This window comes from Elephas maximus, chromosome 4, assembly GCF_024166365.1.
Source record: "Elephas maximus indicus isolate mEleMax1 chromosome 4, mEleMax1 primary haplotype, whole genome shotgun sequence".
NCBI classification, from domain to species: domain Eukaryota; kingdom Metazoa; phylum Chordata; class Mammalia; order Proboscidea; family Elephantidae; genus Elephas; species Elephas maximus.
Window position 1 is genome coordinate 184,899,803 of NC_064822.1, and position 25,745 is coordinate 184,925,547.

Here is a 25,745-nt window from a genome sequence, read left to right on the forward strand (position 1 = left end):
TTACAAAACTGGCTGAGCCATTACCTTGCTTCAACTAGTGAGTTATAAGCTTCCACAAGGAACATCAAACTTCACTTATTAAGTTGGCCCTTCATAAAACCAGAGGAAAAAAGGATCGACTACATTCTCACATGATAAATACCTAACACAGTTATACAAGTTGACTTCTAAATGTTCCTCACTTAACAACCCACAATACCCTGAGCTCAAAATTCAAGCTTCAAAGCTAACAGTATAATTAAAACAACAGAAACACATGTGGCTCCTTTATGATCCTTCTTCTCCTGAATCAACTTCAAGTAACAGCTGCGTGCTTTCCACCCATGCACTGCCAGAAACACGCAAACTTTAAAGTAAAACAGAAAGTAGTATGGGGCCATTTCTGTCTTCAAGTCTCTGGCTTAAATGGGGAACGCACGTTCGGTCTAGTTCCCAGATTATTAGTGTCTTCTAATTTGTGTTTTCTAGAACAACAAAATGATCTTTCAATTATCACCAGCTTGATAATCACACATTCTGAAATTACCACAGAGACCAAAGAGGGGAAATAAGGGAAAGAAAGAAATTTCCACTCTCAAAAGTGAGCTAAGTACTTGAGTCCATAGATACTTCACCATTAGTCCCTGACTCTAACTGCATTACGGATTCCTAAGTGCAAAACCTGTCATTTTGTTAGACAAAAACTAAGTCACAGGAACCCAGAGTTGTTCTACTAACGTCACAAGAGAATCTGCTTCTTGAGTGGCTTGAGATGTCTAAATTCACTCCTGCTGTTGTTGTTTTGTTACAGGGTCGCTATGAGTCAGAATCGACTCGATAGCAGTGGGTTTGGTTTTTTTTTTTGGTTGTTGTTTTGAGGTGCTGTCAAGTTGGTTCAGACTCACAGAGATCCTATTTACAACAGAAGAAACACAGCTGGGTCCTGTGCTATCCTCACAATCATTGCTTGAACCCATTGTTGCTGCCACTGTGTCAATCCATCTCCTTGAGGGTCTTCCTCTTTTTTGCTGACCCTCTACTTTACCAAGCACGATGTCCTTCTACAGGGACTGGTCTGTCCCGACACGTCCAAAGTACATGAGATGAAGTCTCACCACCTGTGCTTCTAAGGAGCATTCTGGCTGGACTTCTCATATGACAGATCCGTTCATTGTTCTGGCAGTCCACAGTATATTCAATATTTTGTTTGCCAATACCATAATTCAAAGACATCAATTCTTGTTCAGTCTTCCTTATTCACTGCCCAGCTTTCACATGCATATGAGGTGACCGAAAATACCATGGCTTGTGTCAGGTGCACCTTAGTCCTCAAAGTGACATCTCTGCTTTTTAACACTGTAAGAAGGTCTTTTTGCAGCAGATTTGCCCAATGCAATGCATCCTTTGATTTCTTGACTTCTGTTTCAATGGGCATTGATTGTGGATAAAAGTAAAATGAAACCCTTGACAACTCCAATATTTTTCCGTTTATCATGTTAGAAAAGAAAACCAATAACCCCCCCACAAACGGTCATTCTTAGTTTTTTAATAATGTCTTCTTTCTGTGACCATTAGTCCAAGCTCCCCCACAAGAACCCAACCATCGTAACGTAAATTTACTCCTAGCTACATAATAAACATCCTCCCATCTGAGCAATGGGCTGTGCAAAGGGAGCAAAGGGTGCTTTACATAGGAATCCTAGTTCTTTCAGAGGTTGTTTTTATGTGTCAGCCAGCCTTTCCTTGGAGAAAATCTGTCTTGGTTTCTGTAATTGAAACAAATTACCTGTCAGATGGACCAGGAAGGAGGGAGAGAAGCCTCTAAGGTCTCTTGAACTTTAATGTGAATCACCTGGAGATATTGTTCAACTGCGCAATATGATTCAGAAGGTGGGGGTGGGGACTGAGAGGCTGCGTGTCCAACAAACTCCCAGGTGATGTCAACGTTAATGCTCAACAGGCCACACTTTGAGTAGCAGGACTCTAAGGAACACTTCCAAACAGGAATAATCTCGATCAGATGTTTATTCTCAAAATATATAGCCCCCACCAAGAGTTTATGAAGGGAGAGAATATTCTAGAGCCCAAACAAAGTATCCACCTCTTTTTTGTGACTTTTACCATCTGGTTGCAAACCCAACATAATATCTTAATAAAGAGCAACTTTCAAGAATGTCTTGTGCTGACAATTTATTGGTGCTTGATTGACTGGGGCTTGTATGGATACAAAACCCTTAAATCCTTGAATCAAAGAGTTGATTCAAAACAAATACTTCTAACAAAAACATGTGAAAGGCTAATGAATTAAGCGATGTTTACAAGTAGTTTATAAGAAAATCATCTGGGATTGATAATTTTCATTTCCCCCCACAAAATAAATAGCACATGTACTAAAGAAGACACTTCTCCTTAAGCAGGAGGAAAAAAAAAAAAACAACAAAAAGAATGAATTGTTTCAGTGAGGAAAAGAGCAACACTAAGACATACACAAATTTATGAGCAGGGTTAAATTTTACTCAGTTTTCGGAGGAGCTGGGGAAGGACTCAGGGAAAGAAACCAGCTGATAAATTTAAATGGAAAAGATTACACATCATAGCAACACTCCCCTACCCTTAAGGAAACCAATAACCCCCCACAAGTATTCATTCTTAGGTTTTTAATAATGTTTTCTTTCTGTGATCATTAGCCCAACCTCCCCCACAAAAATCCAACCAACCATCATAAAATTTAAGTTGGTGATAGGTCCACCGGGCTCTCCTTCATGTCTACCCTTACACGCTTTTCAAGCCAATGGGAGTAAATTCACGGTGGAAGGGGCAAGAGTATAAAAAGCACACTAGCTCTTTTCACTCAGCTATCTTTCAGAAGGAAACCCTCCATCTTGAGCCTCTTTCCGCACGTTTCCAGGTAAGGCATCTCAGTGCTTGCGTGCATTCTTCACCCCCATCACAGTGAAGGTAGCAGCTGTCAGTTTCTCATAAACAAGGAGCATGAGCGCAGCGGTGAGGACTGTTTGCAACAGTTTGGCTTCCAGGCCTTTGTAGAGTCCCATTATTCCAAAGCGTCTAAAAGGAGAGAGGTTTAAAAAAATGAAAAGTTTTCTTTATAAAAGTCAATTCTTGTATCAGAGAAAGACGCTACTTTGACAGCTACTTTGCAAAAACAAGGGATCAAAACAAGCACTGGAGGTTTTAGGTTTCAGCACAGACTTTTGTTGTCAAAGTCCTTATTTTTAAAGATATTTGAAGGCTGATGAAAGTTTCGTGTTCCTGAGCCACCAATGCTTTGTTGTTTTTATAGCCATTCATTAGCAGAATGCCAACAGTACCCCACGATAGGATGCAGGTCCTAAACCCTCCTAAAATATTATAGTACTCAAATCTGAGATCTAACCAAAGACTTTTAGGTCTTTATTAACACTCTCCCGACTCAACCAATTCCTTGTTTATTTGTAAATGTTATTTTATTGTTGAGAATAAACACAGCAAAACATCCCCCAATTCGACAGTTTATAATGTACAATTCAATGACACTGATAACATTCTTCAAGTTGTGCAACCATTCTCACCCTCCTTTTCTGAGTTGTTCCTGCCCCATTAACATAAACTCACTGTCCCCTAAGGTTCCCATGAAATCCTTTTAGTTGCTGTTGTCAATTTGATCCCATAGCTCTCAGAAGAGCATAATGCTCAAGGAAGGTATTTTTTACTAGTTAAGCTAAACTATTGTTTGGTTTTAAGAAGACTTCAGGGGATATTTCTGGTTGAAGATGTAAAGATGATCTCATGGCAATAGTTTTAGGGGTTAATCCAGCCACCGTGGCTCCAGAAAGACTGTGGAGTCCATAAGAATTTGAGATTCTGTGCTGCATTTTCCCCTTTTGAACAGGATTCTTCTAAAGAATCTTTGATCAAAATGTTCAGTAATGGTAGCCGGGCACCATCAGTTCTGGTCTCATGGCAAAGGAGACAGCTGTTCATGGAGACAATTAGCTACACACTCCATTTCTTCCTCTTATTCCTGACTCTCCTTCTTCCTCTGTTGCTCCAGGTGCCAACTCAGTTATTTCAATTTAATAGTCTCTAGGTTGCCAACTGGTTTAGATCATTTTAGCCTCAATAAAACTAGAGAATGAGATAGAAATGAAAGGCTATCAGAGTCTCAGTCTTCCCACACATTTGGTCCTCTAACCCGAAGTTTGGATCTCAAGGTGCAGGATTCATCAGAATCACCTGAAGGGCTTGTTAAACCACAGATTGTTGGGTCCTGTCTTGGTCATCTAGTGCTGCTATAACAGAAATACCACAAGTGGATGGCTTTAACAAAGAGAAATTTATTCTCTCACAGTCTAGTAGGCTACAAGTACAAATTCAGGATATCAGCTCTAGGGGAAGGCAGTCTCTCTGTTGGCTCTGGTGCAAAGTCCTTGTCATCAGTCTTCCCTTGGACTAGGAGCTTCTTTCTCCACTCAGGAACCCAGGTCCAAAGGACGTGCTCTGCTCCCAGTGCTGCTTTCTTGGTGGTGTGAGGTCCCCCTGTCTCTCTGCTCACTTCTCTCTTTTATATCTCAAAAGAGACAGGCTTAAGACACTACCTTATCTTGTAGATCTCACCAGAATAACTACCGCTAATCCACCATAGTGACAGGATTTACAACACACAGGGAAATCACATCAGATGACAAAATGGTAGAAAGTCATACAATACTGGGAATCATGACCTAGCCAAGTTGACAGATATTTTTAGGGGACACAATTCAACCCATGACAGGTCCCATCCCAGCATTTCTGATTCATTAAATCTAGGGTGGGGAGGGAGAGTTTGCATTTCTAACAAGCTCCCAGGTGAGGATGAAGATGCCAGTCTGGGGACCACCCCTTGAGAACAACGACTCTAACATCAGAGAAGAGTGCTTCAGCTAGAACCAGGAGTTCAGAGTAATGATCTCGCCAAAGCTACTTGTGGAGAGTGAATTAATCTCATATGGTATTTCATCAGCAACTCTAGGGCGATAGGACAGCATGCAGATTGAGATGCTAAAGCTGATCAAGAGCTCCATTCAGAAGTTATTACTACAGGTCGTCCCCAATTTATGACATATTCTAGTTATGATGAACCACACTTATGACTTTTTTTGTATATTTTATTGTTAGTAATATGTTCTACATATAATGTTGCAGCACCTAATTTGGTGTTATCATTCTCAGATGTTCAAGTTATGATTTACTGTTCGAAACACTGCTGTATAGCAGGCTATGGTCTGTCTACAATGAAGTTGGTGTCGGGAGTCTTCACGGATAGAAAGTTGGGCAACAGTCAATTCTAACGACATATGACAAGTGAACTGTGCATGTGCCCAACAGTCATTAGGACTCTGGCTTCATTGTTATGATACTGACGCTGACTTCATTACAGACCACAGGTCTGTAGCTTGACCTTATTTGGTGTTTCACACCAGCAGAACCATCAGTCGTTAATTTCATTGTTGGAGTAAATTTTTATGATTTTATAATTTGTGTATTTTTTTAATGTATATATATATGTATTGGAGCACTGGTGGCACAATGGTTAAAAGCTACAGCTGCTAAGCAAAAGTTCAGCAGTTTGAATCCACCAGCTGCTCCTTGGAAACCCTATGAGGTAGCTCTACTCTGCCCTATAGAGTTGCTGTAACTCAGAATTGACTCAATGGAAACGGTTTGGCTTTTTTTTTAATGTATGTATTAAAATATACATGTAAGTTTATATGTAATCTTTCCAACCCCCAAAGACAAAGATCAGATTTATAAAGATACTGATTAAAAAAGGCAATAACAATGAAAACTAAAAAAAAAAAAAAAAAACCCAGAGGTATTCGACTTACGTTGGAATCGACTTATGACGAAGCTGTTGGAATGGAGCCCTGTCATAAGTCACGATCACCTGTGTATTTTACAGTAAAATCTGCAAAAGCTGGAACCTGAAGAGGGCAGAAACCTGTCAGAGAAGGTAAACGCAAGTATTTTCCACTAAATAGAGAGTGACAGAAAAGTGGTGACTGCCTGTGTCAAAGGTGGAAAATTTGCAAGACTTGGCAAATTAAGGCAGTCTCGTCGAGTTCCGCCTCTCACAGGTCTCACTGTACATATTTGCTATGTGTGAAAAGCCTATTTGGGACAAATCATGTGATAAATAGGAACAAAAAGCCTTGACCCATGAATTTCTAGTTCATTGACTAACTTGAATTACGTTAACCCAAGAAAGTCCACCTCACTGTTTCTCAGAGTAAGGTCCACCCACAACAGAATCATCAGGGTTAGTTTAGAAATGTAGCCTGCCAGCCCCACACCAGAGGGGAGGCTTGAATCCACATTTTAACAAGCACCTCAGGTGATTCTTAGCCACAGAAAAGTTTGGAGAGATCTAGTATGGTATACTGCACTATATGGAGAACGCGGCATCAAGACTGGAGGAAGACTCATTAACAACGTCAGTTATGCAGATGACACAACCTTGCTTGCTTAAAGTGAAGAGGACCTGAAGCATTTACTGATGAAGATCAAAGACTACAGCCTTCAGTATGGATTATACCTCAACATAAAGAAAACAAAAATCCTCATAAATAGACCGATAAGCAACATCATGACAAACGGAGAAAAGACTGAAGTTGTCAAGGGTTTCATTTTACTTAGATCCACAATCAACATCCATGGAAGCAGCAGTCAAGAAATCAAACGATACATTGCATTGGCCAAATCTGCTGCAAAAGACCTCTTTAAAGTGTTAAAAAACAAAGATGTCACTTTAAGGACTAAGGTGGGCCTGACCCAAGTCATGGTGTTTTCAATCACCTCCTATGCATGCAAAAGCTGGGCAATGACTAAGGAAGGCCGAAGAAGAATTGACACCTTTGAATACTGAATATACCACAGACTCCCAAAAGAATGAACAAATCTGCCTTGGAAGAAGTACAGTCAGAATGCTCCTTGAAAGCAAGGATGGCGAGGCTTCATCTCACACACTTGGGATGTGTTATCAGGAGGAATCTGTCCCTGGAGAAGGACATCATGCTTGGTAAAGTAGAGGGTCAGTGAAAAAGAGGAAGACCCTCAAGAAGATGGATTGACACAGTGGCTGCAACAATGGGCTCAAGCATAACAACGATTGTGAGGATGGTGCAGAACCCGGCAGTGTCTTGTTCTGTTGTACATAGCACCTCGATGAATCAGAACTGACTCGACAGCACCTAACGGCAACAACGGCCACATGTGGCAATTAAAATTAAATTCAATTAAAAATTCAGTTTCTCAGTGGCACCGGTCCTATTTCAAGTGCTGCACAGCCACGTGTGGTTAGTGGCAACCCTACTGGACAGCACAGATATTTCTCTCATCGTACAGGAATGGACAGAATGAAACTCTTCATTCAATAGTCACCAAGTGCTGACCAAGCATCTGAGTTTGAACATCCGCTCTGCCTCTTATCTGTCTGGTATTGGGCAAGCTGCTTGCTTTCTCTTAATCTTTTTCCTATGCTGCAAAAATGTGAATGTTACCATGCTTCCGCATTCACAAGGCTGTGTGAGACCTAAACAAGACAAAAGATGTAAAAATACACTGGATTTGAGAACTTGTGTAACCCTATCGATCTCAATTTAACTGTACTAACTTTCCTGTCAACAATGTTCCTTAGCTCTCACACTGCAAGGAAGAACGTAGGACAGAAACTGGTGTCACTTTCTGGGTGAACTTGGCAACGTCTATAAATTTATATGTTCAAACCTCTTGAACATGTAATTCCAACTCAAGAAATTCTGTCTATAACTCTATCCACTCAGGTGTACAAAGCTAAATTTATGGGTTGTTCATTCGGCAACGTATGCGAGGGCAAAAACCTGGAAAAAATCTAAATACTCATCAGTAAGTATGCTAGTAAATAAATCATGGTATATTATATAACACAAAGCTGGGCATCACTACAAAGAATATATTTATAGATGTTGATGTGAAGAGCTGTTTGTGATATTATGTTTAAAAAAGAAGCACATTATAGAACAGTATTACCACATGATTCCATTAGTATAAAAATGAACACACAAAAAAGATGTTTTATATAATATTTTGCAAATACACTTAACTGTGAGAACATTTCGGAAAAGGGATAAGGAGAGAGAGAAAACAGGGAGTATGTACGGATGTATTTATTTATAGCTTTACTCAAGTTTACTGACTTCAATTGGATAAGTTCTGACTTATGTATACTCCCCTACAACCATCACTACACTCAGGACAGTGAACACATCCATCACCCCCAGAAGTATCCTCATGTCTCCTCCCCTGCTTGCCCCAGCCCCCAAGTATCCACTGTTCTGCTGTCACTATCAATTAGTTTGCATTTTCCAGAATTTTATATAAATAGAATCATACGGTATGAATCTTTTTCATCTGGCTTCTTTCAGTCGGCATAATTATTCTCAGATTTGTCCATGTTGTTGCATATATCAATCATTCCTTACTTTTTATTTGAGTAGTAGTCCACTCTAGGAAACCCTGCTGGCTAGCAGTTGAGAGCTACAGCTGCTAACCAAAAGGTCGGCAGTTCAAATCCACTAGGCGCTCCCTGGAAACCCTATGGGGCAGTTCTACTCTGTCCTTTGGAGTTGCTATGAGTTGGAATCGACTCAACGGAATGAGCATTCCATTGTAAGATATACAACACCTTGTGAATCTATTTACCCACTGATGGACATCTAGATTGCTTCCAGTTTTTGACTGTTGCAAATAAAGCTGCTATTTATATTTGTGTACAAGTTTTTGTGTAGACATACGCTTTCATTTCTCCTGGGTAAATTACTTCAGAGTAGAATAACTGAGTCCTACGGTGGGTATAAATTTAACTTTTTAAGTAAATGCCAGCTGGCTTTCCAAAGTGGTTGTACCATTTCTACTCCCATCAGCAGTGTAAGAAAGTTCTAGCTGCTCCACATCCTCACCAACACTTGGTTATGTGAGTATTTTTCATTTTATACCAATTACTTGTCTTTGGTTTTATTTTTAGTCCCAAGCCTATCTATTTTTATAATAAACTTATTTATTTTAAAAGTACCTTGTATCTAGGCACAGTAATAAAGTTATGGCATCTTTTGCTTCAAAGGAGACCCCTGCCTTATTTGACATCTTAAAGGGTCAGTTTCTTTGAGTCACACAGGGAAATGACAATACTACCTGCTTCATAGGGGAACTGTTAGGACTAAGTGAGATTAACCATATAAGGCATCTAGCTCAATGTCTGGCACAGAGCAAGCACTCAAAAATGTTAGCTACTTATGATGGTTAAGGTTGTCAATTTGATTGGGCCATGATTCTCACTGGTTTGGCAGTTATGTACTGATGTAATCTGGCAGTTATGTAATGATGTGGTTATTTTCCATTTCCTGATATAATCACCTCGATGACGTGATCTGATGTGATCAATCAGTTGTAAGGGGAGTTTCCTTGGCGATGTGGCCTGCACCCAATATATATGGACGTTCTGGCAAAGATTGCTGGCTTTTGTTTGCTCTGGATCCTGTCAACATCTGACCTTCAGTTCTTGGGTCTTGAGCCAGCAGCCTGCCATACTGCCTGCCAATCTTGGGATGTGTTGGCCTCTGCAACCTATGAGCCAGCAGCCTACTGTCTTACCTGCAGACATCTGATTCATCAGCCCCTGCAGCTATGTGTAAGTCAAGAGAAGACTCCAGTCCGACGACTGACCCACAGACTTGGGACTTGTCAGACTTTACACTGAGCCATTTCCTTGAGATAAGTCTCTCTCTCTCTCCTTCTCTCCTCTATATGTGTATGTATATACATAAACTTTACTGGATTCTTTTGTTTCTCTAGAGAAATCAGCATAAGACTTTTGGAACTGAAAATGGTTCTAGAGAAACAAACTTGTGAGGATGAGCTTTCTAAATTAGTTCTCAAGTCTGGTTAGTCTTAAAGATGTTGATGACTCTGCTTCCAGGAGTAAAGAGGGCACTGCTAATCCATGACATGAGGTGGCAATTTAAACATGCAAAATATCACCACCAAGAGATCAAGTATTGGTGAGAGGCAAGGCTCTGGGCGAGCACATGATTGATATTTTTCAATGATTTTGTCAGAATGAGAAGTATGAGGAAGCTCGTTCGTTGGTCCTACTTTTGCCAGACAAAGCAGGGAATGAAAGAAGTGAACTCAGGGCTTCAGAGTCACAGCTCAAGCGCTGCATAAACAATCTCAAAGTTGCCACTTGTGCCCTGAAAGCCTTATTTCTTGTAGTAACAGAGCTGATATTGCTGAAAACCAAACCCAGAGTCTTACTGTAACAGTGGCTGAATTACAGCGCCAATTCAATTTCCAATCTCTAATGGTGTCTGAGGTTCACGTGAGGGCATTGATTGGGAAGAAATGGGATCACGAAACTTGGGATGAAGAGATATGGGCAGATAATCAGGAAGCTGAGGACACTGAGCCCCTAAATTCCATTGAATCACTCCTGCCTATGGAACCAGCCCTCTCACTTCCATCTCAAGAAATTACTTCATCTTTGTCTGATAAGCCACCCTCCCCAGTAAAACCAACATCCATCCCCTCCATCATCTGATGAGATGATTGATTGATGACTGATCCCCTCAAACATCAGATGAGATTAACCCAGCTGTGTATGAACAGTCTTTGTCTGAGTCATTGCCTGGGGCGGTGTCTGAGTCATTGTGTGATGTACTGCCTGAGGCAGATACAAGACATTGCCGAATGTTTTCAAAACACATCCCCACCACACACTTTTGCTTCTAGACCTATAACTGGACTTAAGTCTCATCTACCTTCCAAAAGGTGAAATATGAAGTGTGACCCAGGAGGAGGTACACTACACTCCAAATGAACTGCTTGACTTTCTTAACACATACAAACATAAGATGTAAACGGGGCCAGTACATTTACAATTGTACGCATGTACATTTTAGTTGTATCATGTAAGGTCCAAGTATGACTTTGTATCTGTCTTTGTTTAGAGACTGTGCATGGTTTAATGAGATGTGTACAGGGAACAAGTGACAAGGGGTGGACTGTGATGGTTAAGGTTGTGTGTCAACCTGGCTGGGCCATGACTCTCAGTGGTTTGGCAGTTATGTAATGATGTAGTTATCCCTCATTTTGTGATATAATGGAATCACCTCTGTGACATGATCTGATGTGATCAGCCAGTCAGTTGTAAGGGGAGTTTCCTCAGGGATGTGGCCTACATCCTATATATATGGATATTCTGGCAAAAGCTTGCTGGCTTCTGCTCGCTCTGGATCCTGCATCCAGCTCATCATCATCTGAACTCTGGTTCTTGGGACTTGAGCCAGCAGCCTGCTGATCCTGGGGTTCGTCAGCCTCTGTAGTCTGCGAGCCAGCAGCCTGTTATCTTACCTGCCGATACTGGATTCTTCAGCCCCTGCAGCTATGAGTTGGGAGACACCTCCAGCCTGATGCCCGACCCACAGGCTTTGGACTTGCCAGCCTCTACAACTGCATAAGCCATTTGAAGCCATTTCTTTGAGATAAATCTCTCTCTTTCTCTAAATATATACACGTCACTGGTTTTGCTTCTCTAGAGAATCCAGCCTAAGACACTACTCTCATCATCATCACCACCATCATCATCATCATAACTGTTATTACTCTTCTGACTCCCTCCGGCCCTCTTCCCACTATTACTACTCTATAAAATAACATCTGCTTATTCTTATCGACAAGAGGGGTCATAGGATAGGTCATTAATGGAAACTACACCCAGGCAGAACATTCTCTATATTATATTACAGGAGGGTTCCCTTTCTAAAGAAGTTCTGTATATTTGTATTTAACAAAGAATAAGGATCTGAACTTTTCCATAACTTCCCCAAATGTTGTCATATCGCTCTAAGCTCCTAAAACGAGAAATGTCTGAGCATAGCACACAAGGACGAAGTTTTCTAGGCTGCCAGAAGCTAAGGCAGTAGGGCAAGGAAAGGAAGTCCAGCCACTGCCTGACAGAGCTGACTGCTGAAAGAGAGGACAGAATGTGCATAATCTATAAAGCTCACCTTACTCGTTGGTGCAGATGATAGAGAACATTCCGAAGGCTCCCCAACGTTCTGTTTTCTGGGTTTAGACTGTGACGCCCAAACTGGGGAAGAAGGAAAAAGCATAAATAATGCCTGTTACTGTTTTCTTTATCTTAATTTCTACCTGGAGAGGAAATTGTGTTAGAGTAAGGTCTTACAACGCATAATGAAAATATCTAAGAAGTACCACAGATTTCATTATTTCTCTATTCTTAATGAAGTAAGTGTAAGGCAGGCATAAAAATTTTCATTGTCACAGAATTATGAAGGAAATTCTACTTCAAAAAAAAAAAAAGTCAGGATGGTGATTTAGACATTGGTGGTACGGCTTTAACTTCTACTTCTTTATAAAATTCTGATAAACACTTATCAGTTAGCAACTCTGCAGTCCAAGCTCTTCGTATTATATGTTTACTATATAAAAATGTTAAAATACATTTATTTGAATGCCACTGTTTTAAAATAAAGGACCCCTGATGGTACAGTGTTTAACACGCTCAGCTGCTAACCAAAAGGTCAGCAGTTCAAACCCACCAACTGCGCCACGGGAGAAAGATGTGGCAGTCTGCTTCTGTAAAGACTTACAGCCTTGAAAACCCTACGAAGCAGTTCTACTCTGTTCTACAGGGTTGCTATGAGTTGGAATCGACTCAACAGCACCGGGGTTTTTTTGGTTTGGTTTTAAAACATGTTAGTAAGAATACTTTTAACTCAAACCCAAAATAAACCCACTGCCATCGGGTTGATTCTGACTCATAGTGACCCTACAGGACGGAGAAGAACTGCCCCATAGGGCTTCCAAGGCTGTAAATCTTTAGGGAAACAGACTGCCACAACTTTCTCCTGCAGAATGGCTGGTGGTTTGAACTGCCAACCTTTCTGTTACCAGCCCAGCACTTAACCACTAAGCCACCAGGGCTCCTTATACTTTTAACAGAAAATAATAATTTTTTAAACTGAAAAACTTCTACTACCACCCCCCATTTATGCTGAAATGAGTCCTATGAATTTTTCCTCCAAAACAGATCTTGCGTCTGCTCACAGCTTCTCTCTCCTCTCCACTGTTACTGCCCTAATCTAGACTACCGTCACCTCTCACCTGCATTTCTAAATGGCCTCCTACCTGACTACCCCTCTCAGACCTTTGACCAATTCATAAAAGCCGCAGTAATCCTTGAGAATCCTAAGTCAGATCATGGTACTCCCTGCTTAAAGCCCTTCAAAGGCTTCCCACTGTGGTGAGAATAAAATCTAGAATCCTCACCTACAGTCCCCTGCTTACTTTTCCAACCTCATCCTGGGCCACTCCCCAGTCACAGTGCCCTGTTTTTGGTCCCTGAAACTCACCAAGCTCTCAGCACATCATGTTCTTACTATCTAAAGTGTTCTTCTACTCTTTGCAGAGCTGAGTTCTTTTCTTTCTTTAAATATGCCTCCTCGGAGAAACCCACTCCCAGTTATCCAACTAAGAAATGCCCCACCCTGCCCCTCTCTACTAAATCACAGTGCTGTTCACTTCTTCCCTTCTCGATCTGTAACTACATATTTACTTCACTTGTTTACCTGTTCACTGTCTCCTCAACTAGCTCCATGGGGGCAGAGGTTGCACTTTCATTCACCACTGTGTACCACACCGTGTGTTTAATAAATATTTCACTGAAGGAATGCTAAAAGAGAAATCTGGAAGTGCTTTAGGCAAGCTAAATCATTTATTCCTCCTGAGTGAAATGAAAGAATTAACCTCTGAGTTTGTAGAGGATAACGTGCCCTAGGGCACTAAGTAAACCAACTGGAATGAGAAAGAACAACACTTATGCTTTCCTGAGGTCCTTAAGGAACGTTCCTCCATGTTTGGGTTTTCGGAGACACTATGTTACCTAAGAAATTGCAAATTCAAACTTCATTCCAAATCACTTAAGAAACCAACTGATAGCCAGCCTGGTTAGCAGAATATCGAACAAATAGAAAACGGATGAGGAATACTATAGCCTACCAACTGATTACTTTATTGCTTTATTAACTTTTCTTAAGGGAGTTGGGGCTTTTAGATAGAGAGAGGCCGTATTGTAGGATATTGTTTGACTAAATGCAGGGAGAACCCCATACTCACCCTCAGAATCGATTGTACAGTCTGCATGGGATAGGTAACCGTGGTGGCAATCGCTTTGGCTATCGCACCAATGATGAACACATCCAAAGAAGAAAGCTGGAGAGCAAAGGAAGACGGAAGGAAGCATGTCAATCCTAACAAGACGGTGTCGTCGTGTGCCATCGAGCTGATTGACTCACGGTGATCCTATAGGACAGAGTAGGACTGCCCCACAGAGTTTTCTGGCTATAACCTTTACGGAAGCAGACTGCCACTCTTTCTCCCGCGGAGTAGCTGGTGGGTTTGAACTGTCAACCTTTCGGTTAGCAGCCAAGTGCTTACCAACTGTACCACCAGATTATTATTTTGGTGCTTTCAAAATAGGATTACCTTCGTCCGTTTCTTTAAAAGCTGCCGTTTTAAACCTTCGTAGAACATGAATTGGAGAGCAGGATTGAAGACCAACAGCAAGGAAGGAAATGTGCCATTCCACAAAGCCAAGATTCCTTCATCTCGAATTATCTGGCGAAAAGCATCTAAGCAAGAAATCAGGGGCTTTTGAAAAGCATGACAAAAATCCCTTAACTAGAGAAGACATGTGAATTCTATTGAAATGTACCCAGAACATAAACCATACTGGTTCTATCAAAACTTCCTTCCTTCAATGGTATTTTAGAGGTAAGTTCATCAGTTAATTTTTTTTTTTTAATAGTCAGACACTGACAGTCACGAAGTTACTGAGAGATCAACTTCAAGCACAGGCAAGGTCTTCCTGAGAATCTGAGGTCAGAATGTCAAGTTTTCCTAACTAATCATCACCACCAGCAGAAACTCTGTATTACAGAGGGCTGTGAGCTGATAGGCCACATGTTTTACAACACAGTACAACAAAAGATGAGTCCACTACATGGTATCTGCCTTACAAGAAAACCATTGCTCTCATTCCCAAAAGTTATCCCTACATTGCTTTAATATACAAAGACAGAAACGTGGCAAAGGAGAAACTGACAATGTGGTACTATTAAAAAGTAGAAGCTCTAAATAAGTGAGAAATAGCTTATTTTAACTATCATCTTCTAGGGATCCTTAAAATACATTAACCATTATTTCTTAAAGATAAAACATTATTCTGCAGACTTAAGCCAGGCACTCCTCAAACTCTGAACTTTCAAACCTACTGATGTTTGCAGAAATTTATGATTACACAGTAACTTGTATAAACTCCAGGTTTCTGACATTTTTATCATCTAAAAATATTGTTTTATTCCTTGTTTTATAAGTAAAGGGTAAAAAACTATAAAAATATATTTAACACTAGGGTCTGCACCTAGGAACCTTTGTACTCTTTCTTTGTTTCAAAATAAAGGATACTAAAAAAAGTGAAAAAAAAAAAAAGTAGAAGCTCAAAGGTATCAGATATTAACCTGGTACGTTTATCCAAAGACAACTCTAGAAAAAACACATAGTAGCTTAAAAAATATTCAGCCCTTTCTCTCCACTCCATGGGAGCAGTATACTTCTCTACCCCTTGTTTTTGGACCTGGCCATGTAACACGCCCTGGCCAGTAGGATGTTAGCAGGTAAGACGCAACCAGGGGCTTGTACATGCTGATACAAGTGAGCGTATCCTCTTGTTTTGCCATCACCATGAGAACAACATGCTCTGGCTGGTCCCACAGAGAGGACAAGAGACATGTCAGCCTAGGATAGTCAAATCTAGGCTGTCCATCCATAGATACACAAGCTAAAGAAATACTGTATAAACACTGAGACTTGAAGTTGTTATGCAGCATTATCGTGGCAATAATTCCAGATACAAAGAGAAAAGAAAACCTTTAAACAAGAACTCACCCAAGACACTTACCGATGATACCTTTGTAGTTGGTTGGTACAATGTCTTCATTCCTGAATTTTGCCCCTTGGAGCTTCAGTCTGGTATTTACCACCCAGAGTGGAGTTGTTAGCAACACATTCACCACTCCTTTAAAAAGAAAGAGGGAGAGACAAAAGGAAAGCAAAATGTAATCCTTTAAGCATTACTGTCTTATGTTACAGCTTTCACATACCAGTGTTCCATTTATACTTCTGGCAGTGGTCTACTAGGAGACTTATGATAAAGCGGCTCTTTGTGCCAAGGTACAACACAAGCCACTACTGTCAGAAGCAATTCACAAGCCTTTCTGATAGCAAAATGGCTGACAGCAGCACCTCTGAACATGAAAAGAGTAATAAATTTACACATTTGCAGAGTAGTAGACAATCTACTTGCCATTTTATAGAGCATCCAAGGTAGCAATTCTGACAGAGTTTTAAGTACAATTTGTAAGTACAACAGCTGCAGAGGGGGCAGTGGATTATCGACCACATGCTCAGTTCATGACAACACCAGATAAAACACACAATTTACAGCTTTCATGTAAGTAGCTCATAAAGTTTTGAGTGAGGACGGATCTGGTAAAACGAGTGACAGACAGGTGGGAGGAAATGATGAAATCTCAGCAGTGTTTCACCAGGGCCGAGAAGCTGCAGAGGAGTCCCCCGTCACTGAGGAAACGAGGACAGGCAGGTGGCAAGCAGCAGCTACAAGCAGTCACAAACACCTGGAACAGTCTCACAAGCACCAAGATCCTTACAAGCTTAAGGGTGGGGATCGTGGTCCCCCAAGGTTGCCTCAGAGTGGAACAATACAATGAGCCAGGTACTTCTTTTTTGAAAATACATGATCCCAATTAAACATCATCTTGAGATATTAAAATACTCCTCAACAGTCCTGAAATGATTAAAAAAAAAACAAACCAGACAGAGTTGTAAAAAAGTAACTGACACGTAGTATACACTATACAGATATTTGTTAAATAAATAATGGAGCAAACTCAGCCAACAAGCATGCACAGAGCTGTCTGGCTCCAGTCATGCCCTGAAAAACCAACAGGTACAACCTGAAGGCAGAGAAATCTTCTTATACTAAAAGTCATTTAAACACAACTGGAGAAAGAATGTCTTGATTTAAGGAATCTCAAAACATACTATGTAGAAAATACAGTCTAACTAAGGATAAACTTAGTGGAACAGCCAAGAGATTCAAATTCTACTTTCTCATTTGTTGCATACAGTTGCAAAACTAAGATATTTTACTACCTACCCATCTCTTAAGTACATTAAAAGAAGACATTTCTCAAAATAAAAGATATTACCAAATAACTTTATGAAAAGTATTTGTTATATTTTTATGGATTTATGTAACCACAAAGAGCCATCTTTAATTATAACTTAAGATAGTCACATGTTGCCACTTGGGGCACTGATCATAATCTGAAAATATCAATACCTGTCCATTTGCCCAGACTGTAGAATGTATTCCTATTCAATGCAATGTACACATCACTCAATGGAGGAAAATCAACAGCCAGGAAAAATCAGACTAAAAAGGGCTACTGAGCAGTCTAATGCCTTTTTTTTTTTTTTAATGATGAAAAGGAACATGAGAGAGCTCAGAACCAGAGAACACAAGCTCCCTTGGGCACTGAAGGGTACAGCGCACATACACTCATTCAATTAATTCTTTAGAAATCAACGTTTCCTTCATATTCTAGTCAAGAGACAGGCACACACAACACTCCTGAGAGGCAATGCAGCCCCAACTATGATTTAACCGTTATTTCTGATTCTGCTTCATCTCCCCATTATTAATACAAGCTGAAAGACCGAGAAGATTCTAAGGGCAACCTCAAGTACAAAATTGCATGACATTATTCTAAATAAGAAAATACAATGTCCTTGTAAAAATATTTTACATTTCAAAGCTTTTTATCTGAGAAGTTCAAGTACTTTTTCATCCTCTAAGCCAAAACTGATGAAGAAGTATCTTTTTACTACTCTAGATAAAGAGGCACTGAAAATACTTGGGATCCAAACTTTAATAAAACTTGCATTCTATATAATCAAGCAAAAAATAACATTCCACTGAGGAGAAATGTGCCACAAAGCATCATGATTATTGATTCCAACTCTTAAATAACTCCTGATAGGCCCAAAGGATAAAGACAGCCGTCCGCTCCTTTATGAACCTCGTAAAAAACTGTTCTGCAGTTCCACGCTATGGCTCTGTTACTTCAGAAGGAAATACTAACACTTTACCTAGGTAAGAGGAGGAGATTGGTTTTTTCTTCTAATTTTAATGTCTATGGTTCTATTTTATTTCTTTTTGGGGTAACAGATCATATCCATGAAAACAGAACCAAAATTAAGAGATGAAGAGCAGTAACTGAACACACTGGCTAAAATTATTCACCAGTTCAAGAAATAATTGGAACACAGTTATTCCGAAATCTTGAAAACCAATAGTTTCATCAGCAGTAAGTCTCCTTTGTTATGGACAAAAATAAAAATGATGCATGTTAACGGGGTATGTACTTCTGGGAAGTATATGCACTGACCACAGCTACAAGAAAATGGCAGATCAAAGCCACAAATCTAACCATTTGACACTCTACATAGGAACGCATCTTGATATACACCGGGAACAAACCTGCTTTACTAGATTTAATGCCTGACGGCTGGAAATGGATTTTGAACTATGACAACAACGATAAAACCATTAAAAACCAAACCCACTGCCTTCAATTCCCACTCATAGTGACCCCACAGGGTTTCCAAGGCTGTAAATTTCTACAGAAGCAGACCACCAGATCTTTCTCCCTCAGAAGAGCTGGTGGTTTCGAACCACCGACCTTTTGGTTAGCAGTGTGCCTCCAGTGCTCCTACTAATATCATTGACATTTTAAAAATTTATTGGTAAAAACTCCAATTTCATAAAAATAGCAAGTGTCTTCTTCATTTATCTGTAAGGTTCTGTTCCCAAATTCTTCCCCAGTGTATTATGCTTTATGGACTTTTTTTCAGTGGAGATACAATAAATAATACATTTCTGAGTTTGTGCAAAATCTCAATAACAATAATGCTAGTTGTCTTTGGAGACAGTGAAACTTGATTTTACAGTAATTGTAATACTGTGACAGGACGCGCAGCAGAAAGAGAAAAAGCAGTTCTAACTATTACAAGAATGTGTAAGTATTAAGACATAAAAACCTGTTATCAGGAGAAGAGGAAAGTTCACAAAATTTAATTTCTACGGAATTCTCCGTCAGAAAAAGAAAAGACCTATAATTACAGAATTCCAGCATTATACAGGAATGCAAAATTCATCAATCCAGGGCTCTCAAACATGATACTCCTGACACTTTGGACTGAATAATTCTTTGTCTGGGGGGCTGCTGCTGCGTAGGATGGTTAGCAGCACCCGTGGCCTCAACTCACCAGACGCTAGTACCACCACCCAAAAATGTCTCCAGACACTGCCGTTACAGTCCCTGTGGGTCCAAGTCACCCCCGGCTGACAGCCACTGCTCTAATCCATTCACCAAGTGGATACTCACTCCAGAAACGATGGAAGTTTAATGCACTTTTTACTTCGTTTGTTTTTGTATATTGGATCTTGCTTCTATTCTATTGCATGATATTATATGGTATAATATTATCTTGCATGATTTTTTTTTTAATTTTTATTTTTAAGAGCAGTTTTAGGTTTACAAAAAACTATGCAGACAGTACTGAGTTTCCATTTATCCCTTCTCCCTGGCACACTGTTTCTCTTATTAACATCTTGCATTCCTGTGGTGTATCTGTTACAATTGATGAACTAATGTTGACATATAATTATTAGCTAAAGTCCACAGTTCACATTAGGGTTCACTCTTTGTGTTGTATAATCCTGTGGGTTCTCAAAAATGCTTAATGTCATGTGTTCATCATTAGAGCATCCTACAGAATAGTTTCACTGCCCTAAAAATGCCCTGTGTTCCATCTAAAGAAATTATTTTTGAAAATCTCAAAAGACAGGAATTTATTCTCACTCCAACAGCCCATTTTGTCCAATAGCTGTTAGTAATTTCATTTTTTTTTTTTTATATTAAATTTACCTTCTTCAAGTAGCTGGAAGCAAACATGAAACTCTAATCAGTAGGCATTTTTTAACAGAGGCATGAATTAGCAATTCTGAATGACTTTATATGGATCATAGGGTAACTAAATGTATTGTGAACCTGGCTTTGGGTTCACAGCACAAGCCTAGTCCCTTTTTGACAAGTCATTCATCCGTGTACTGCTCATCAAATATATACTGTGTGTCTCATATGTGCTAAGCCCTGTTCTAGACGCTGATGCAGCAGTAAATAAAGACAAAAATCCTTATTCTCATGAAGCTTAAGTTCTAGTGGCAAAGGACAGACAGTAAACAAGATAAATTAGTAAAACACACAGGAGGTTAGGGGATAAGTGTTAGGGAGAGAATTTAAGCAAAGAAGGGAGGCAGAGGATGTTGGGGGATAGAGAGCGTGGCCATTAGGGAAGACCTCACAGGCAGCGAGGGAGCCATCCGTGCAGTTAGCAGGCCCAGGAAACAGCAGATGCCCAGGTGCTGAGGCAGCAGCACAGCAATGTCCAGGGAGTAGAAAAGAGGCCAGCATGGCTGCAGCCAGGTGAGAGAAGAAAATGGGAGTGCCAGGTCACATAGGGCTCTCTTTGCAGGACAAGGTAAGAACTTCGGCTTTTACTCTGAGTGAGATGAGAAGCAAGTGGAGGGCTCTGAACAGAGAAGTGGCATGTTCTCACCGGCTGCTGTGCTCAGTACAGACTGAAGGGGACAAAGGAGGAAGCAAGAGATCAGTTAGGGAACCTTGAAGGTCATCTAGGTAAGATCTGGTGGTGCTTTGGATTCAGCGGGTGATGGTGAAAGGGAGTAGCACTGGAATTCTGGATACAGTATGAGGAAGGAGACAAGTGCTCACAGATTGAAGGTGTGGTCAGAGAGAAAAGGGATAAATCCAAGATTTTTGGTAGGGCAACAGGAAGACTAGAATTGCCATTCAATAAAATGGGGAAGACTCCAGGGGAGCAGGCCTTTAAATTTAATTCATTTGTTGAACATTTATGAGCACCTTCTAGGGTCGCTATGAGTCGGAATCGACTCAACGGCACTGGGTTTGGTTTTTTTTGGTTTTCTATGTACCAGACACTGTGTTAAAATACTGGGAATGTAGACATAACAAGAATATAATCTCTGCCTTTAAGGAGCTCACTGTCTAGTAAAAGAAAAAGGAAAATATGCAGACTACTATTAGACAGGACAGTAACCACTAACACAGGTATGGACCATGCTGGAGCACAGATGAAGGGCACCTAACCCAGGACGAAATCTGGTATGGAAAACAGATGGCTTCCTGAAGGTTGCCTGAGCTGAGAACAAAAGGATGAATGGGAGTTAATCAGATGAAAAAAGCAGTAAGACCATTTCAGACTGACAACAGTGGCTGCAGAGGCACAGAGCTATAAATGGCTTGGTCCATTCAAGGAATCACCAACAGTTTGGCCTAGAGGATGGGACCAGTAAAGATAAAGCGAGAGAGGTCAGCATATCACAACGGACTTTGTATGCCATGCTCCATCCTGTATCGTTCAGGCCCTTGAATGTTAAGGGGTGCCATAGCTCTATCCCATGCACAAGAGGCAGATGCTGAAGGGTTTCGAGCATGGATAACACAATCAGGTTTGGGTTTTAGAATAGCAGTTCTCAAACATTTCTCTGACAAAACATGCAATAGATGATGGTCCTAAGTTCAACAAAGACCCATGGGCTCTCCCTGCATGTCAGCTGTAATTCCACCTTTCCCTCACACACTTAAGAGAACATTTCAGGATGTGAGTGAATGAGAATGATTTTACAGTGAGATCTCTTTAACCAGCTCCATATAGTGGACTCACCAGACAGACTCGTGTTCTTCTTTCCCTTTATAAGACACACTTTCGGATGCCCACAGTGCCCAGAGTGCCTGTGTCCTGTGGGCTCCTCTCTAGATGCCCGTGTTCTTCTACTCCCACCCCACTGAGTTTTCTGCTTCAAAGTGAACAGGGTCTGCTCTCAAACCTATTGCTTATCTGTCACTGTGGGCAAAGCATTATAGGTACGGGTTATTGAAGAAGAAAGCCCAGGATCCCCATCAGTGAACCCATATGCCAAGGAAAAGCCTTGGCCGCGTACATGCAAAAAAAACTGGAAGAATACATTGAGACCGGAGGAGCACCCAAATCTACTGCCTGAAAAAAAATTTAAGCCTTGAATCGAAATATCCCATGAAATCATCTTTAAACTAACAATTTAGCTCATTTAATAAAGAATGCTCGCCTTGAGCACTGTGCTCTTTTAGAGATACATCTGTATGAAATTAAACAGACAACAGTAACTCTAAAACACAGACAAGAATTCTAAGGAGCAGAGAGTCTAAGTTAACGGTAGTAAAAGAATATGGGCAGAGGTAGGGAGAAGAGTAACCACTGCCAATGAACTGTGCATGTAAAAATTGTTGAATGGGTCTATGTCTTATTGTGTATATTTTCACCTAAAAAAGAAAGGAAAAGTATATATTCATACATTGTAAGTTAAAATATTTAAAGTAAGTAGGCTAGTTATATTCTGTACTCTGACTTTTAAAACAAACTGCGCTACCACTATACCAGTCCCAGCTGTGTTAGATATGGAGGAATTCACTAAAATTATAAATTGGGATAAAGGAAATAAGCAGGGGAGAGCAAAAGTGAATAATAAGGGGTGGTGTCTACCTGGTGGGTATCTGGGTGTCAGATTCAGCAAATCAATGGCTTTGGATAATAACAGACACATATTCCACAACTTAGAAGTTTCATGGAATGCTAGAGGACTTAGTCCCTGAGAATGAGCCATCCTTATATGTAAAAACATATAAAACTACAGTAATCTCAGATGTATCAGAAATCAATATATTACAGATAACTGGTGTCCAGTACAGAAGATCATATTAGGTTGTTGTTCATTGTAATTCTGTAAAAAATAAGGCTCCTTCTTTACAGAATAACCCTGGTCTAATTTTTTTTTTTCAAGTGAACAAATCTCAAACCTAAGTTCTTTCAGTTGTGACCGTTTGAAAGCTGCCTGGGCAGGACTGCAGAACGTGGATTAGTGAGAAAGACATCAGAGGCAAGGGGACTAGGCCCAGTGAGAGATGAGGCTGGATTTCCAGCAGTGGCTATGGATATGGGGAAAAGGGAATAGATTCAAGACAGACTGACGATTCCTGATGACCACACGGATGTGGAGGACAGGAGGGCATGAATAGCCTACGATGACTCCCGGATTTCTATCTTGAGCTGTTTACCTACAACTCTTCATTCATTTCTTAGAGAATGAAATCCTGTTTATTATACTGTACATGCAAAAGTTGGTCCAAGTGAAAGTTAATTAGATCAAAATCAACCTAAGACTAATATGAGAGTATTAAGCAGAAGAAAGGCTCAGAGACTAAACCAAAAACTAGAGGGGTGGTCTCAGTATAGGTGGATAAGAGGACTGGGAGCCCATGAATACTCCTTGTCTGGTAACTGTTTTCCAATCAAATCATTTTAATTTCAAATGAACGCTTACATTATTCAATTATATGGCCCCCAAACAGTAATTTTTTCAAAGACTATATCAAAGAGTGATTCCCCAAAATACTAACACTCAATGTTGTTGTCAGTTGCCGCTGCGTTGATTCTGACTCATGGTGACCCCACGTGTGCACAGTAGAGCTATGCTCCACAGCTGTCAAGGCTTTCCGAAGCAGACTGCCAGGCCTGTTTTTCGAGGTGCCTCTGGGTGGGTTTAAACCACCCCCTTCTGGCTAGTGATCAGGCACTTAACCATCTGTGCCACTCAGGGACTCCCAACACTCAACGCGCAACACTTACAGCAATTAATTTAGTTACAGGCTGAAGTGGATAACACAAAGAATCAGAAGAAATGCATCCACTTTCTTCCCATCTCTTTAATAAGACCCTGACTATTTAATTCCACTGATATTTTGTTCATTCAGCAAATATTCATTGAGCACCTATTACATGCCAGGCACTGTGGAAATGTTGCAGTGAGGGGAGGAAATACATGAGATATCTGCTCTCAAGGAGCTCATATTTCACTAAGTGGAGACAGACAATAACTAAATATTCACAACATGAAGTTAATGGCTCCCCAGTGCTCCTGAGCTGAGGTCTAAATGCTCAGATGACAGGATTCTAAAGCCCTCTAAAATCTGGCTCCTACTTACCACTCCAACCTTATTGTTCATGTTCCTACACTGACCTTACTAAATTAGGGAACTTACTGTTCTAAACACGGTCCTGCATTTTCTCAATTCCCTACAATCCCCTGCATAGGGAAACTGTCCCCTAGCCCCTCACAAATGCTACTGATACCAGAAGGCCCCATTCAAGAGCCACTGCTTTCTACAAGCTGGTATTTTCCAGCCAAAAGTGAGTGACTTCTCTTCCTTCTACAAATCTCCTATGAACCCCTCAAGTATAAACAGTTCTCAGGATACTAACTACACTGTGGTATGCACGGAAATACTTCCCCACATATGACTCAATGGTTTCACATCCAGGGCCAGCATCATGGGTGTGTGACCTGTGCCAGGCTTGGTTTGACACTCTTGGTGTTACCATCTTGACTTTTTTTTTTATAATTCTTATTGTACTTTAAGTGAAAGTTTACAAATCAAGTCAGTCTCTCACACAGAAACTTATATACACCTTGTTACATACTCCCAATTACTCTCCCCCTAATGATACAGCCCACTCCCTCCCCTCCACTTTCTCTTTTCGTGTCCATTTCGCCAGCTTCTAACCCCCCTCTACCCTCTCATCTCCCCTCCAGGCAGGAGATACCAATGTACCATCTTGGTATCTTAATAAATTTTGAACAAGGTGCCCTGCGTTTTCACTTTGCACTGAGCCCTACAAATTATGTAGCTGGTCCTGTTTATGTTAAACATCTCATTTAAACCTCAATCAAAAGAATTCTGTAAAGTAAGCAGAGAAGATACTGTGATCCTCTTTTTTTTTTTTAAGGGACTTTAACTTCCATAAACTCTAGGTACAGGCTGCTAAACAGGGATTAATGATCTTCCTCTTGGGCTTACAAGGATAGATATAAACCAAGTTAGAAAAATGACTACTTTGTTGCATTACTTTGTGCTAAAATAATCTTAGAGGATCTATGGACTACAAGAGAAATACTAAAATATAAAAACATTCTATACTCAGAAAACCCTGTTACCTGCAACAAATCCAATGACCAGATCCTTTCCAGTAGTAGAACGTTGACCTTTCACCCAGATTGCTTTGAGGCTATTAAAAGTGTAGAAGTAGACAAAATTGGAGCAGCAGAGACTGGAGATAACTGGAAACCACCCTCGATATGGTGCCAAGCTAGGGGAAAATACGACAAGCAAAGTAAAGATCACGGACAAAAGCTAACAGACACAGGCACAGAAAGTCCTAGGTAAGTCACCGCTTACGTACTCTCAACGTTCATTTGCACACTACAGTGGGCCCCAAGCTGTAAACACACCTTATATCCTGGAGAATGTCCAAATCAAGAAATCTCTTCTAGCATTAAGGATACCAAGGAAACAACACAAATTCAATTGACTTACTGTTCACTTCCAACTTCC

General features: G+C 40.5%; 1 protein-coding gene across 2 annotated transcripts in view; it reads right to left on the reverse strand.

The window, feature by feature from the left end:
- Positions 1 to 1,516: 1,516 nt before the first annotated feature.
- SLC25A17 (solute carrier family 25 member 17) overlaps positions 1,517 to 25,745 on the reverse strand; it is a 60,027-nt gene continuing 35,798 nt past the window's right edge. The window contains exons 5-10 of one of the 2 annotated variants that reach the window (XM_049885210.1): positions 25,349 to 25,500; positions 16,031 to 16,147; positions 14,557 to 14,702; positions 14,188 to 14,283; positions 12,057 to 12,139; positions 1,517 to 3,045 (exon numbers count right to left, since the gene is read on the reverse strand). In XM_049885210.1, the coding sequence (XP_049741167.1) occupies positions 2,898 to 3,045; positions 12,057 to 12,139; positions 14,188 to 14,283; positions 14,557 to 14,702; positions 16,031 to 16,147; positions 25,349 to 25,500 (742 nt within the window). In that variant the 3' untranslated portion in view covers positions 1,517 to 2,897. The remainder of the gene's footprint in view (positions 3,046 to 12,056; positions 12,140 to 14,187; positions 14,284 to 14,556; positions 14,703 to 16,030; positions 16,148 to 25,348; positions 25,501 to 25,745) is intronic. The other variant, XM_049885209.1, reaches the window with a different exon arrangement.